Here is a 15,366-nt window from a genome sequence, read left to right as displayed (position 1 = left end):
ACCACCATTTAGGTGTCTAGTCCCCTCTTACCTCCCCTCCCCCCTCCCCCCCCCCCCCCCCCCCGCCCATAAAGTTTAAAACTCATCTTATTTCCAGCACTGCGCGGGTCGGCTGGCACTGGCTCCGCCCCATACGGAAAGCATTGGATTGGATCAAATCGGCACGGGGTGGGGCATCTCTATGAGGAAAATTCAGCGTCTCCATGCATAGCGTGGGGACGCTGAACGGCAGGGCTGCTTACTGTGCAGACCTGAGCCAGGAAGCCCCTCCAGTGGCCATCTAAGGTGTGGCCACTTGAAGGTGTCCCTAGACGCAATGTAAACACTGCCTTTTCTCTGAAAAGGCAGTGTTTACATGAAAATGCCTGAAGGGAGCTATTATACTCACCAGAACAACTACATTAAGCTGTAGTTGTTCTGGTGACTATAGTGTCCATTTAACTCTTTATGTCATCACATCCAAATTCCTCTGCTACCTCTTGTCTCATCTCCCATTTTAAACTTTAGATTGTAAGCGCACGGGCAGGGCCCTCTACCTGTTGTATTGGTCTGTTCTTGTTGTGTTTTGTCTTTTTTCCCAATTGTACAGCATTGCGGAATTTATTGTCGCTTTATAAATGCCAGTAATATTAAATAAAAAAAGTGTGTAGGGAGTGATTTCCTACAAGCACAAGGAGAATGCACAGGGCAGGGTTAATATATTACTATTATTATTAATATTTTATTATTTATATAGCGCCAGCAAATTCTGTAGCGCTGTACAATATATAGACTGATAAAGCCCTCTTATAATGTCGCTGCAAAAAACAGTTGCTGATTGCCTGGGATATATATAAATAAATATATATTTCTTACTAGTTTTTCCTAATATACTTCTATTTACCATTTTCTCCACAAATAGAAAACATTTCGGGACACCTGAATTTCTACCAAATGTCAAGTCATCATAATTTTTGTACCAAGATGAAAATAAAAGGGAGCAAACGTTGACCAATCAGTGTGCTGCAAAATATATACTGTCATAACTACATCCCAAATGACAGAACTGAAGTTAAAAAAATATAAATCTAATTGGAGAAGAGTGTATTACCGGGCCTTACAGTGGCCGGACTGAATGCTAAACAGTGTAGTAAGAAGCAAGCTGAGGTCACGATAACAGAAAGCAGAATAAATTAGAGTATAGCTAAAGGACAATAGAATGTAGAATGGTCAAGGAAAAGCCAAGGTCAGATAAGCCAGAAATAATCAATAAATACCGGTAATGCGCTCTAACTAACCATATGGAAAACGCAATGCAAACTGATAAAAACCAAACTTGATCTTTAATAGCCCTAGAAGGGCAGGGAATGGTCAAAACTGACCTTGTGACGCCAAAACGTGCATCTCGCTGACACACGCATGTTGGCATCACTTATGTCATGCTTGGGGTTGGGGTTATAATATCTGTCTATATATCATATATATATATATATATATATATATATATATATATATATATATAATGTCATACATACATGTATATATATTAATATAAAAATAAACTTATAATTAAATTACACACATATATATATAATCTAAATAATAACTATATATATTGTATATATGTTATTATAAAATACAAATAATAAGTAAATTAAAATAAATTAAAATAAAAAATTAAAATTAAAATAATAAAAAAATATCACTGATGATATAATTGTTGGGGTATGTTCAGTCTTTTTTAGTAGCCACTAAGTCAAAAACACTGGGCAAAGTTAGTGTTCATAATTGTTTTTTGCATTTTTAACACACAAACAAATATAAATGCTAACTTTGGCCAGTGTTTGTGACTAAGTGGCTACTAAAAAAGACTGGACATACCCCATATTGAATACCCTGGGTTGTCTACTTTAAAAAAATATGTACATGTGGGGTGTGATTCTGAGATTTATGACAGATAACAGTGCTACAATGTCACTACTGATATATTTTGAAACAGCAATTTCCTGTTTGTATTTATTGCCCCATAACTTTAAAAAAAAAAAAAAGCAAAAACACATGTAAACACTGGGTGGTTTTTAAACTCAGGACAACATTTTGAATATATTTAGCAGTTTTTTGTATTAGCTTTTTTAGATAAATAAAAGATTTTTCAAGTAAAAGTAAAAAAAACATGTTTTTACATTATTATAATTAAGTAAATTATATGACATGATACAAATAATGGTATGTAAAGAAAAGCTCTTTTTGTCCTGAAAAAAAACAATATATAATTTGTATGGGAACAGTAAACGAGAGAGAGGAAAATTACAGCTAAACACAAACACCACAAAAGTGTTAAAACAGCTCTGGTCTGAACCTTTTTGAGCCCGAGTGCCCAAACCGCAATACATGGCAACTTTTTTTTCCTTAAAGTGCCAACACAGCAATTAAACCTGAATACTGAGGTTTAAGTTTAGAAAAAAACAACTCGTACTGTTGTCCGAACTAATTAACAACTTTTGTTTTAAAGGAACACAACAGAGAGTTCAATGATACAAATTTTGAATAATGATATAAAATAGATAAAATTAAGCTTATATTTATTAGTATCTCCAACAAATGCAATACATACACACACAGACTGCTGAATACATACACACAGTCTGCTGAATACACACACACAGATTGCTGAGTACACACACACAGACTGCTGAATACATACACACACAGTCCGCTGAATACACACACTGCTGAGTACACACACACACAGACTGCTGAATACAGAGACTGATGTATACACACACAGTCTGCTGAATACACATACAGACAGACTGCTGAGTACACACACACAGACTGCTGAGTACACACACACAGACTGCTGAATACATACACACACAGTCCGCTGAATACACACACTGCTGAGTACACACACACACACACAGACTGCTGAATACACACACACAGACTGCTGAATACACACACAGACTGCTGAATACACACACACACAGACTGCTGAATACATACACACAGACTGCTGAATACATGCACACACACAGACTGCTGAATACACACACATACTGCATTGAGGGGTGTAGTGTATGTGTTTGTGTGGGGTGCTGTGTGTGTGCTGTGTGTGAGGGGTGCTGTGTGTGTGCTGTGTGTGAGGGGTGCTGTGGGTGTCTGAGGGTTGCTGTGTGTGTGTGTGAGGGTTGCTGTGTGTGTGTGGGGGTGTTGTGTGTGTGTGGGGAGGGGTGTTGTGTGTGTGTGGGGAGGGGTGTGTGTGTGTGTGAGGGGGGGTGTTGTGTGTGTGGGGGTTGTTGTGTGTGAGGGGTGCTGTGTTGTGTGTGAGGGGTGCTGTGTGTGTGTGTGTGGGGTGCTGTGTGTGTGTGGGGGGGTGCTGTGTGTGTGGGGTGCTTGTGTGTGTGTGGGGTGCTTGTGTGTGTGTGGGGTGCTTGTGTGTGTGAGGGGTGCTGTGTGTGTGTGTGAGGGGCGTTGTGTGTGTATGAGGGGTGCTGTATGTGTGTGTGTGTGAGGGGTGCTGTATGTGTGTGTGTGTATGAGGGGTGCTGTGTGTGCGAGAGGGGTGTTGTGCTGTGTGGGGAGGTAGGGGTGCTGTGCTGTGTGGGGGTAGGGGTGCTGGGCAGGGGTAAGGGTGCTGTGCTGTGGGGGGTAGGGGTGCTGTGTATGGGGGGGTAGGGGTGCTGTGTGGGGGGGTAAGGGTGCTGTGTGGGGGGGTAGGGGTGCTGTGTGTCGTGGGGTAGGGCTGCTGTGTGGGGGGGATAGGGCTGCTGTGTGGGGGGGTAGAGGTGATGTGTGTGGGGGTAGGGGTGTAGGGGAGGGGAGGGATACTGGGTGTGGGGGAGGGGAGGGGTGCTGGGGAGGGATGTTGGGGGGTAGGTGTGCTGTGGAGGGGAGGGGTGCTGTGTGTGGGGGGGTAGGGGTGCTGTGTGTGTGTGTGGGGATGAGGTGTGGGGGGGTAAATGTGTTTTTAAAAAAAATACTAAATCAGTATCCCCTCCCTCCTTCTTACCTTTAATAAAGGAGGGGGAGACACAGCCATTCCTGGTGGTCCGGTGGTGGTAAGTACTGCTGTGTCGGGAGGCAGGTGGAGTGATCTGTGAAGCAGCTCCCCTGTCCTTCCGCTATGCTGTGTGGAGCGTTGCCATGGTAACGCGCGGCAACGCTCCACACAGCATCGCGCGGGAGGACAGGGGAGCTTCTTCCCAAAAAATGAGATGGTGCATTGTCATGCATGAAGTTGATTTTATTACGGAAAGCATAGTTCTTCCCTCTGTACCAGGGAAGAAAGTGGTCAGTCAGAAACTCCACATACTTTGCAGAGGTCATCTTTACACCTTCGGGGACCATAAAGGGGCCGACCAGCTCTTTTCCCATGATTCCGGCCCAAAACATGACTCCACCACCGCCTTGCTGACGTTGCAGCCTTGTTGGAACAGGGTGGCCTTCCACCAACCATCCATTACTCCATCAATCTGGACCATCCAGGGTTTCACGGCACTCATCAGTGAACAGGACTGTTTGAAAATTAGTCTTCATGTAGTTTTCTGCCCGATGCAGCCATTTCTGCGTGTGAGCATTGGTTAGTGGTGGCTGAATAGAAGGTTTATGCACAGTTGCAAGACTCTGGAGGACTCTACACCTTGATGTCCGTGGGACTCCAGAGGCACCAGCAGCTTCAAATATCTGTTTGCTGCTATGTAATGGTATTTTAGCAGCTGCTCTCTTGATCCGATGCATGGATCTAGCAGAAATCTTCCTCAATGTGCCTTTACTGCACGAACCCATCTGTGCTCTGAATCAGCCACAAATATCTTAATAGTGCGATGATCACGCAAGTTTTTGTGAAATATCTAATGTTTTCATACCTTGTCCAAAGCATTGAACTATTTCACTCTTTTCGGCAGCAGAGAGATCCTTTTTCTTCCCCATATTGCAAGAAAATGGTGCTCTGTTTAATAATGTGAAACACCCTCCTTTAGTAGTTTTTTCTTAAATTGGGCTCACCTGGCAATCTAATTATCACAGGTGTCCGAGATTGTTTTCAGTGATCAAAAGAGCCCTGAGACACAATGCCATCCATGAGTTAAACTGAAAAACAAAATATTTCATCTTTGTGAAACTTAAATAGAATTTGCATAATAATTTGGACCAGGGTGTAGGAGAGGGTTACAATAATCCATGTGAGAGATTACTAGAGCATGGGCAAGGTCCTTAGTAGAATCTTGCATAAGAAAGGGGCGGATGCGGGCTATGTTTTTAAGGTGGAATCTACAGGATTTGATAACAGACTGTATATGAGGCTCAAAGGTGAGGCCAGAATCAAGTATAACGCCAAGACAGCATGCTTGCAAGGATGAACTGATGTGAGTACCATTAACTTGAAGGAAGAGCGAAAGAGGAGGATCAGTATTAGGAGAAGGAAAGACAAGGAGCTCAGTTTTAGATAAATTGAGTTTCAGAAAGCGGGAGGACATCCAGTCAGAGATGGAAGACACGTTGCAGGGGAGAGGTCTGGGGAGGAGAGACATATCTGCGTGTCATCAGCATACAGGTGGTAGTGGAATCCAAATGAGGTAATAGGTTTGCCAAGAGAGGCAATATAAAGAGAAAATAGAAGGGGACCAAGTACAGAGCCTTGGGGGACTCCAACCAAGACAGGACAAAGGGTGGAGCTACAATTAGAAAAGGAGACACTGAATGAGAGTGGGGAGAGATAGGTGGAAAAACACAAAAGGACAGTGTCACAGAGACCTCGTGATTGAAGAGTTTGAAGAAGGAGAACATGATCAACAGTGTCAAAGGCAGCAGAGAGGTCAAGAAGAATTAATATGTAGTAGTGGCCTCTGGACTTAGCTGCGATTAGGTTGTTAGTAACTTTGGTAAGAGCAGTCTCAGTAGAGTGGAGGGGGTGGAATCCAGACTGCAGATGGTCAAGGAGTGAGTTAGAATTGAGGAAGTGAACAAGACGGGTAAGGACAAGTCTTTCCAGAAGCTTTGAGGAAAAAGGGAGCAGGGATATGGGACGATAGATAGAAGGGGAGGACGGGTCAAAAGTTTTTTTTTTCCAGGATGTGTACTACAGTGGCATGTTTAAGGGCAGCAGGGACAACGCCAGAAGAGAGAGAGCAGTTGAAAATGTGTGTTATGAAGGCACAAGACAAGGAGCGAGAGATCTGATAAGGTAAGATGGGACAGGATCAAGTGGGCAAGTGGTGGGGCGAGAGGAGAAGAAAAGTGCAGCCAGCTCTTGTTTAGTAACCGGGGAGAAGTTCTGATGGGTAGGAAAGGCATGATCTACATGTGGTTGATAAAGAGAGTGGCAATGTGGAGAGAATTCCTTAGTTGTTCAATCTTGTCGGTAAAGTAGCGTGCAAAGCTATCGGCTGTAAGGTTAGTTTGGGGGGTGGCCACAGCTGGTCAAAGAAGAGAGTTAAAGGTGTCAAAGAGACGCCTTGAATTGGGTTAGCATAAACTAATGAGAGAGGAAAAGTATGACTTTTTGGCGAGGACAAGGGATGCGCTGTATGAATGCAATATTAATCTATAATGGAGAAAGTCTGACTGGGTGCGTGACAGGGTTATTCACTGAACACTGAAATATAATTAATATAATCTGAAATTCAATATTTAGGCTAAAATAGCTGATGTGTCAAAATCCCCACCTCAGCTATGGTCGCATTTTAACACTCAATTTCACCATTAGTTGAATTTGTTAAATTCCAGGTTTACCAAAGAATCTTATGTGTCCAGCTCATCTTGTTGCAAATGCATTTCTGTTAACCTGCCTACTGTGCAGCACTATGGACTTTGTTGGCGCTTTAATAATAATAATAATAATAATAATAATAATAATAAGGAGGAGGTATGTTTGTTGGCTGCTATGGTAACATAGTCCTCAATTTATTACCAACAAAGGTGAATGGAGGTCCAAAAAATGTAATGCTCAAGAAAATAAATGTATTGATGGTCTCCACAGTGATTGATATCACTTAGCAGGTTATCCAATATCCAGTTTTGCCTAGGTAAATATTCAGTCTAAAGTATTTTTTTCCTATAAACTAATGACCAGGTGATTAGGTATTCACCTTGTTTACATTCCCAGATGGTTATTGGCATCCTATGACAATAAAACTTTCTTTTTAAATGCATGTCTCACTAAAAAATATATGATAGTAGTAGATCATGCACATAATCAATAATGCATTGTGTATATGCATGCCCATATTCGAAAAACTTGTGTAAAAGTTATTTCTCTCTAGAACAAGCCTTCAAATTCCTAGCTGGTATAAAGCGGATAAAGCGATATCATTATTCTTATAAATAGCAGCAGAGCATATTTTCCACAAATGCCATCAAATTAGAGGCTGTGTCCTCAAGGAAATGACATACGACTGCCTTTATTACCTGTCTCTCAAAGGAATGAGCCAGAGTTAGAAGTGTCACTAAGACACAGGAGCTCTTCTTCACCTGCTTTCAGCCCACAATCTTATTCCTTCACTCATCAGAACCATCCAAATCCTCCTCTACTCTCTAATGAGCCTCTGATATGAAGCCCACACTGTCAACCAAGTGAAATTGAAAAAAGAATGTTTGAAATCTGTATATGTTTGTCTTTGCAGATTTGTGGAATAATGAAGTACCACGAAGAGAGGTTGTACAACCGATCAGACATACACAGAGGAAGAAGAGGTCTAGGTAGGTTCCCCATGGAGTACAACCTGTTTTTTTCACAACTGGATCGGAAATGCCCTTTTTTGATATATCTGGTCAAATTTGCAATCGTTGTAACCTACTTCTCTTTTTTCAATATTCACAATTGTTGACCAATTTTTTTATAAAAGATCAAAAAAAAATATGAACTATAACAATCATCAACAAAATATATGCTCTATGGGAGATTAAAGTACCGGTAAATGTATGACTGAGGTTTTTTTTTTTAATTTTCGGTGTGTTTTTTTTGACAATCTTTTTTCTGAATACAAAAAGAAAAAAGAAACAAAGCACATAAAGTGATACACGGTAAAATTAAATATCTTGACCAGTTTTACGAGAGTTTTACAAGAGACAGTCCTGCTAGAGATGTTTATATATATTATAACATTTTAAAGATTAACAAATAATCCTCAAATAAAGAATAGAATACGAACATAAAAGATACTTTGAAAAGTATAGCAATTGTTCCATTAAAATGGAGTAGAGTTTGTGTAGAGTATCACACTAACAAGCTATGTTTTGGTATATCTGCTGCACTGATAATTGGGATCATATTAACTTATTAATGATTTAATAGTAATTATAATAAAAACAGATACATTTGATCAAGATTTGGTTGTGTAATAAACAGTAAGATAATTCTGTTCTTTATTGACTATTCTAAACACTTTATTTTAATCTACACTAAACAGTTGTCTAAGAGAGAAATAGATAAATATCCTTATAAATATCCTTATCCTTTTTATTTTTTAAAACATTTTTTTGGCATTTATTTTATTTCAGGCCTATATTTTGCACGTTTTTTAGATATGTTTTTAGGCAATTTAACCCATGGATGCCCTTTTTTAGAGCGGTCTTTGTGAAAAAAGTCCACAGAGATTTAAGTACTTCCCAATTCTGTTCCAGTGGCACTACTAGGAAAACCAGGACCACTGGTATACATTGAGGACTAACACGGGTACTAGTGCTCTTAGGGTATCTTCTGTGAGAGTTGATAACAAACTTTTAATATTTAGACCAAAATAGTTACGTAGAAAAAAAAATTCTACAATTTGGGCAAGATGCTTTTTTTTTTTTTTTTTTTTTTTTAAACTCAATTACTTTGCCATAAATGTCAGCTCCATTGAACTCATTGTTGAGTTCCCACTCTTGGTATGAGCAAGTGTAGTTGATAATCTTTCAGGATGTGAGCATTTCACTCTGACAGCCATCAGTAGATCTACACATACCTGATATTCACCTCATTACTATTTATGCTGCACTACAAAAAATGTGCAGCAGACAGCCGACATTTTACTTTTAATGAAATTATATCTGAGGTCAGAAAACGTCTATTATATGATTTGAATACTTTAATAAGCAAGCATCCAGGAAGGGTCCATCATCCACAGCCACCAACAGGGCCACATTGGGTATATACAAAGCATCTTCCAAATAGGTGAGTTACAATATAAGAGAGAGACTGACTAGAGGAATTGGATAGTGAAAGAATGAAGTGTTAATAGCAGGGGGTAGAGATGCATAGAAAAACAATAGACAGGCATATACTGATGAAGAAGGAAAAAGAAGCAATGTCATGTGACAGAAAACTAATACTGAGAAGACAAGAAGGGACATTTCTGTGGAAAAGGGTGAGCAAAAAAGACTGAGCTAGAGGTGAGGGGGAAATGTGAGATAGCAGAGGAAGAGAGGGGGTGTTGTAAAAAGATACGTGGGAAAAGAGATCTTGGAGAATCAAGTGGGATAACTAACTGGCAGAGATAGACAGGTGGGTGAAGAGAAACAGAGAAATTAAAAGGACACTATACTCAGCAAAACTACTTTAGCTTAATGAAGCAGTTTTGGTGTTTGGATCATGCCTCTGAAGTCTCACTACTCAATTCTCTGCCAATTAAGAGTTAAATCACTATTCCTTCTGTTTATGCAGCCCTAGACATACCATAAATTAATAGATACAAGAAATAGATCTCTATTCCTAATCCTTCGAGGAAAAATTGTTTCATTTTTAGTCACATGTTAACTTACTTTAAAAGTTTTTTATCTCCTGCCCTATAAACTGAACTTTAATCACATACAGAAGTTTCCTCCAGGGTCCAGCAATGCTATTGGCAGTGCAGGAGATAATACATCTAAATGAAACCAAATTTCAAAAAAGGAAGTATAAGCATTAGATGTCTCTTTACAGGAAGTGTTTAAGAAGGCTATGCAGGTCACATGCAAGGAGTTGTAGCTAGAGCTGTACAAATAAAGTGAATCAACTTCTAAATGGGAGGTAATTGAGCAGTGCGACTGCAGGGGCATGATCTATACACCAAAACTGCTTCAAGTTAAAAAAAATTTAATTTCCCTTCAAATCAGTAAATATTAAATATATTCAATTCCATCAAATTTAAGAGATAACCTTGATCTGAATTCTTCCCCCCCCACCCAAAAAAAAAAACACAGGAATTTATAAATTTATGAAAAATGTTATTGACTCAGCATTGCTTCCAAATTTGTAGTTTTCGAGACATTTCATTTTAATTTTTGTTTCCAGTACAAGGATATAATTCAGGGTTGGTCTTCACCAATGAGAAGTTCAATAAATTGGCCACAAGTTGCCCTAAATAGGTTTGTCCAAATTTGCAACTACACATTTATACCTTAGCATGCAAAACCAGTATGGCAATTAGCCCTATAAGGGTTTATTTGTTTATACAAATTCGCCATTTGACTTATTGTTTGTCAAACGAATTCATTGAAAAACATTCTGGCACACAAAAAGTTAACAGATGAACCTATTTAATTCTAGCTATATTATCTTAAGCAGTGGATTGCATGCCATTATTGTTTAGACGTGTGTTTGTCCCCTCAATTTATTTTCAAACTTTTTTTTTTTCCTCCAAGGGTCATGTCCGCTATTTGTATTTTTAAACACACACACAAGAAAAAAAATTAGCTGAAGAAATGTCATTGACTCTTATATGGGTTCCAGATGTCATATATGAAATAGAGAATATGAACTACAGCTGTGACAGTATAAGAGTTATGGCAATCACGTTAGTCGTGACAAACCCTAGTGAATACAGTAATGGAATAGATTTTACTGCACTCCTGTCAAGAAATGTAATTTTGTTGTTTGTTTGGTTTTTTTTGTTTTTGTTTTTTTTATTGCAAAACTGGTATGGTTAGTGAAAATAATAAAATGTAATTTTTGTTATTATTTAAAAATACATTCTTTATATTGAGCTTTACACATCCTTACCTGATACCATGGTTCTGTTTGCATAGCAGTTTGTATTAAAGGAACATTGTAGGCACCAAAACAACTTTAGCCTGATGAAGCAGTATTAATGCACAGATCATGCCCCCACAGTCTCGCTGCTAATTTCTCTGCTATTTAGGAGTTAAATCACATTGTTTATACTGCCCTAGTCATACATCCTTGCACGTGACTTGCACAGCCTTCCTAAACACTTCCTGTAAAGAAAAATCTTGCATAAGAAGTTTTGCAAATAAAAGTATACTTGCCCATGTCTGATGTTTGAACAACCTAATAGCTAGTTATTAGTTGCTTCTTTTCTTGCTTTTTTTTTTTTTTTTTTTTTTTTTTTTTTACATATGCCAGGCTGTCCTAGCCAAGCCATGCTACTGAGAGCTTGAGCAAGCCATGCGGGTGCGTGAATATTATGGAAATAATTCCCAAATCTACAATCATATGTTATTCTCCAAACAGATACCCAACAATGCATTAGTGGCAGATGGATTTACTGGTTGAACTACATGCCTGGCCTTCTCGGGTGGTCACCTTCCAGCACTCGTGGCAATTTTTCTCTCCCTTGCTCATATTTCAATTACTCCACTCTTCACTTCCCTCTAAATACCCTTCCACCCACATAACCACCCCATAACTCCCCCCACTACATGGATCATTCTCTTCCTTTATTTTGGATTGCATGTTTCACTAGATATGCTCCCGTGAGCCATCGTACAGCTGGCATTGTTTATAATATTCTACCACTCCTGATACAGTATCCCTTCACGAATTGACACCTTTATTGGTTTGTAATTTGGAAACTTTGTATGCTCTTGCTTCCTATACTAATCTTTCCCATACTAATATTTAGCCTGTTGGTGACAATGTTACCTGTTCTTGCTTATACTTTTCAATAAGCTAGGCTCCTTTTGATGACAAACACGCGTAAGTGCTTGAGAGACTGGGTTGACAACATCGGCCAGATTCAGAAGGGCTGTCCTCTTTACTCCTCACTATAGTAAAAGCATTACTAGTTTTATGGGGTGATTAATTGGGCAATTGTTCCTTGGACTACATTGTAATACCTTCTACTTCCTGTCTGTTATTTTAGCTAATGTTTATATTACCAATAAAATGATTTGTACATTTTCCTTAAACACACAACTTTTCCACAGTTCTCCCAGGTACCATGCCTTGTCCACTTAACACATTCGGAACTGTTGCACAGCTTGACTTTGCTTGCTTATATCCTGGCTCTTTAGCAAGGAGGAACTCTGAAATTGCTGAGCAATTTGAGGTTGACACCCATGGCGGAAAAATGCATCAGAATCCTCTTCATACACTGGATGAGTTAAATGAATCAGGTAAGAGGATGGTGAAAATAATTTTTGTTGAAATAGATTTCACTGAAATGTCAACGCAATAAAAAATAACCATAAGACACATATAAAAATTGATTAAGTGCATCTTTGAAAAAAAATCCCAGAATATAAATACATTTCAGATTGTTGATGGCTAAGGTTCCTGCAAGCTCACATGGTCTCCTGAACATGTATGAATCCAAAAAGATATACAGTGGGACCTCGGTTTACGAATTTAATGCGTTCTCCGGGATGTTTCTTATTGCGAAACATTTGTAAACCGAAACGCGGTTTCCCATAGGAATGCATTGAAAACCAATTAATCCGTTCTGGAGGTCTGAAATAAGTCAAAATGAGCTGGCATGGAAACCAACCCACAATGCAGAACACACAATAAAAGGCATGCAAACAATGAAGCTTTCCACAGCTTGAGAAATGCACCAAAAAAGTTCCAAAAAGTCCCAAAACCACTGCAAACAATTTCCACAATGGCACCAAAACTCGATGCAAAAGCCGCTCCAACACCTCCACACTCGACGCCACGTGCTACCCACAGGCTCCAGCATGCAGGGGGCGGTGCTATAAACCTCCCAGGTGCAATTGTGTATTGCGAAACAAATTTGTAAACCGAGGCATTATTTTCAATGGATTTTCATTTGTAAACCGAAAATTATGTTAACCGAGGCGTTTGTAAACCGAGGTCCCACTGTATATATTCTGCATATAATAGTTACCAAAAAAGGATACACTTACAGGTCTTTGGAATTAGGAATTTGTTTAACCCCTTAAGGACACATGACATGTGTGACATGTCATGATTCCCTTTTATTCCAGAAGTTTGGTCCTTAAGGGGTTAAACAAGTAAAAAATGATTACACCAATGAATCAACATTTTGATGTCCAGGGTCCTTACATCATATAAAATAAATAAATAAATAAATCTATTAAATCCTTTTAAAAGTTCATTCAAAAATGTTAAATCATTTTGGGGCCATAATAAGATAATATAACATTGATTAGCTCGAATATAGCTGAAAACTAGGAAAAATTAATGGAATCCTTCATGGATAAATAATAGGAAATTATTCTATTGCATGTTAGATTTGCTCCAGTAGAGTGTGGCTTTAAAATATTCATTTATATTCTGATTATTATTATTTATGTAGTCCCTAAAAACTAATGGAAATTATTGACACCACATTATAACATATGGTCCTTCTGCTGGCAACCTACTTGAACATTGTGCCTTGTAATGTAACTACAAATTGAGTTCTGGCAGAATGTATCACTAAGCACAAATTCCAGTGGTTTTGTCATGTTTGACCTTTGCAGTAGAGCGTGGAAGCTGCGAGAAGCTCAAGTCTAGGAGCGTGTCTCTCCTAAAGATTCCATTGCTGTTTGGGTTCCTCTATCTCTTCGTCTGCTCCCTGGACGTGCTCAGCTCAGCCTTCCAACTGGCTGGAGGTAATTCTCTGTATTTGCTCTTTCTAATTTAGCAGAATTCAATAGGGAAAATTACTTTTCGTGCATGTCACAGAAAAGAAGCCAGATACTAGACATAAGAGTTTAACATACTTAGTTTGTTAGAAAATTCATATTTCCGAAATGGAAAAAAATTACAAGTCCCAGACCCTTAAACATCTATATGTTGACTTTTGTAAACATGCACATTTTTATAAGATCACTTTTTTTTGCAATGTTTGACATTATTTTAACAAACTAGATAACAGGACTTACCCAGTGTTCTTTTCACTTTACTTTCCTCCTCAGACCTAAAGGTTGTGAACTGAGGAGGTAATTAAATATTAAAAATTACTCTAAACCTCCCATGTGTCCCAAGAATAAGCCCGTGTGAGAATGCCCAGCTACCAGCCCTTTTCTGTCCTCCTGAAATAATTTTGATGGTAAAACACATCAAACCGTGCCATCTACCAACTCTACCAATGTATTATTTGCACTGCATGTGTTTTTGCAAATTTACACTTAGATCAATAGTCTTCACATATTATACTTTTAAACATTTTAAGTTTATGATGAAGAATAAGCAAATTAATATCTTCTCTGATAGGAAAGGTGGCTGGAGATATTTTCAAAGATAATGCAATCCTGTCGAATCCCGTGGCTGGCCTTGTTGTGGGTATTATGGTCACGGTTCTGGTCCAGAGTTCCAGCACATCAACTTCTATCATTGTCAGCATGGTCTCGTCTGGACGTAAGTGTTATTCGAAAAACATGGGGAAGGGTCACATGACCAGGTATATCACAATCATCATGTAATAGCAGTCTTGAGCACAGGAGAGTGCAAATTGAATAAGATATTTGTTGTACAATGTCTGAAATACACTTTTTATGAGTAAAACAATCAGAATAAATGCTTTTAGATTCCATTCCTAGTCAATCTGGATGTATTAAAGGAACACTATAGGCACCCAGGCCACTACATCTCAATTAAGTGGTCAATTAAGTGGTCTGGGTGCCATGTCCCTAACATTTTAATCCTGCAACTGAAAACGCTGTCTTTCAGAAGGAATGTCAATGTTTACATTACAAGGGTTAATGTACCTCCAGTGGCAGTCACTAGAGGTGTGTCTGCTGACGTTGAGAAATTAGGAAATTAAAATGTGAAAATTGTGTTTGTAAAATTGTTGTTCTGGGTATGATTCAAGTGTTTCATTTTTATCTCAGTGCTGGAGGTGAGATCAGCCATTCCAATTATTATGGGCTCCAACATTGGTACCTCAGTTACGAACACCCTTGTTGCACTTATGCAAGCTGGTGACCGGAACGAGTTCAAAAGGTAGGTGTTACACCCAACTCTATGAATTTTAATTCCAGTTCCCATTTTTAATGTAGTTATCAAAGATAGTTGAACCTTTGACTATAATCATTTCACGTTGGCTCTTTCACTATACATTGGCATCTGGTGCATTGTAGACATGTAGTAAGTTGGTGTACAAGCTTCTTATACACAATAAAGGAAAAATAATATGAAATTTAAATTTAAAATTGATCCTCTCTTTTAAAGTTAACGTTTCAACCATTCCAACAAGTCAACTCATGTTGGTCCCTTGTTCT

The 15,366-nt window shown here is 38.8% G+C and overlaps 1 protein-coding gene across 1 annotated transcript in view; it reads left to right on the top strand.

Annotated features, from left to right (window-relative positions):
• SLC34A1 (solute carrier family 34 member 1) overlaps nt 1-15,366 on the top strand; it is a 146,860-nt gene that overhangs the window by 45,681 nt on the left and 85,813 nt on the right. The window contains exons 6-10 of the mRNA XM_063446157.1: nt 7,602-7,677; nt 12,106-12,294; nt 13,624-13,755; nt 14,360-14,503; nt 14,977-15,088. Coding sequence (XP_063302227.1) covers nt 7,602-7,677; nt 12,106-12,294; nt 13,624-13,755; nt 14,360-14,503; nt 14,977-15,088 — 653 coding nt within the window. The remainder of the gene's footprint in view (nt 1-7,601; nt 7,678-12,105; nt 12,295-13,623; nt 13,756-14,359; nt 14,504-14,976; nt 15,089-15,366) is intronic.

Source organism: Pelobates fuscus, chromosome 3, assembly GCF_036172605.1.
Source record: "Pelobates fuscus isolate aPelFus1 chromosome 3, aPelFus1.pri, whole genome shotgun sequence".
Taxonomy (NCBI): domain Eukaryota; kingdom Metazoa; phylum Chordata; class Amphibia; order Anura; family Pelobatidae; genus Pelobates; species Pelobates fuscus.
This window is presented reverse-complemented; position numbering and strand designations above follow the sequence as displayed.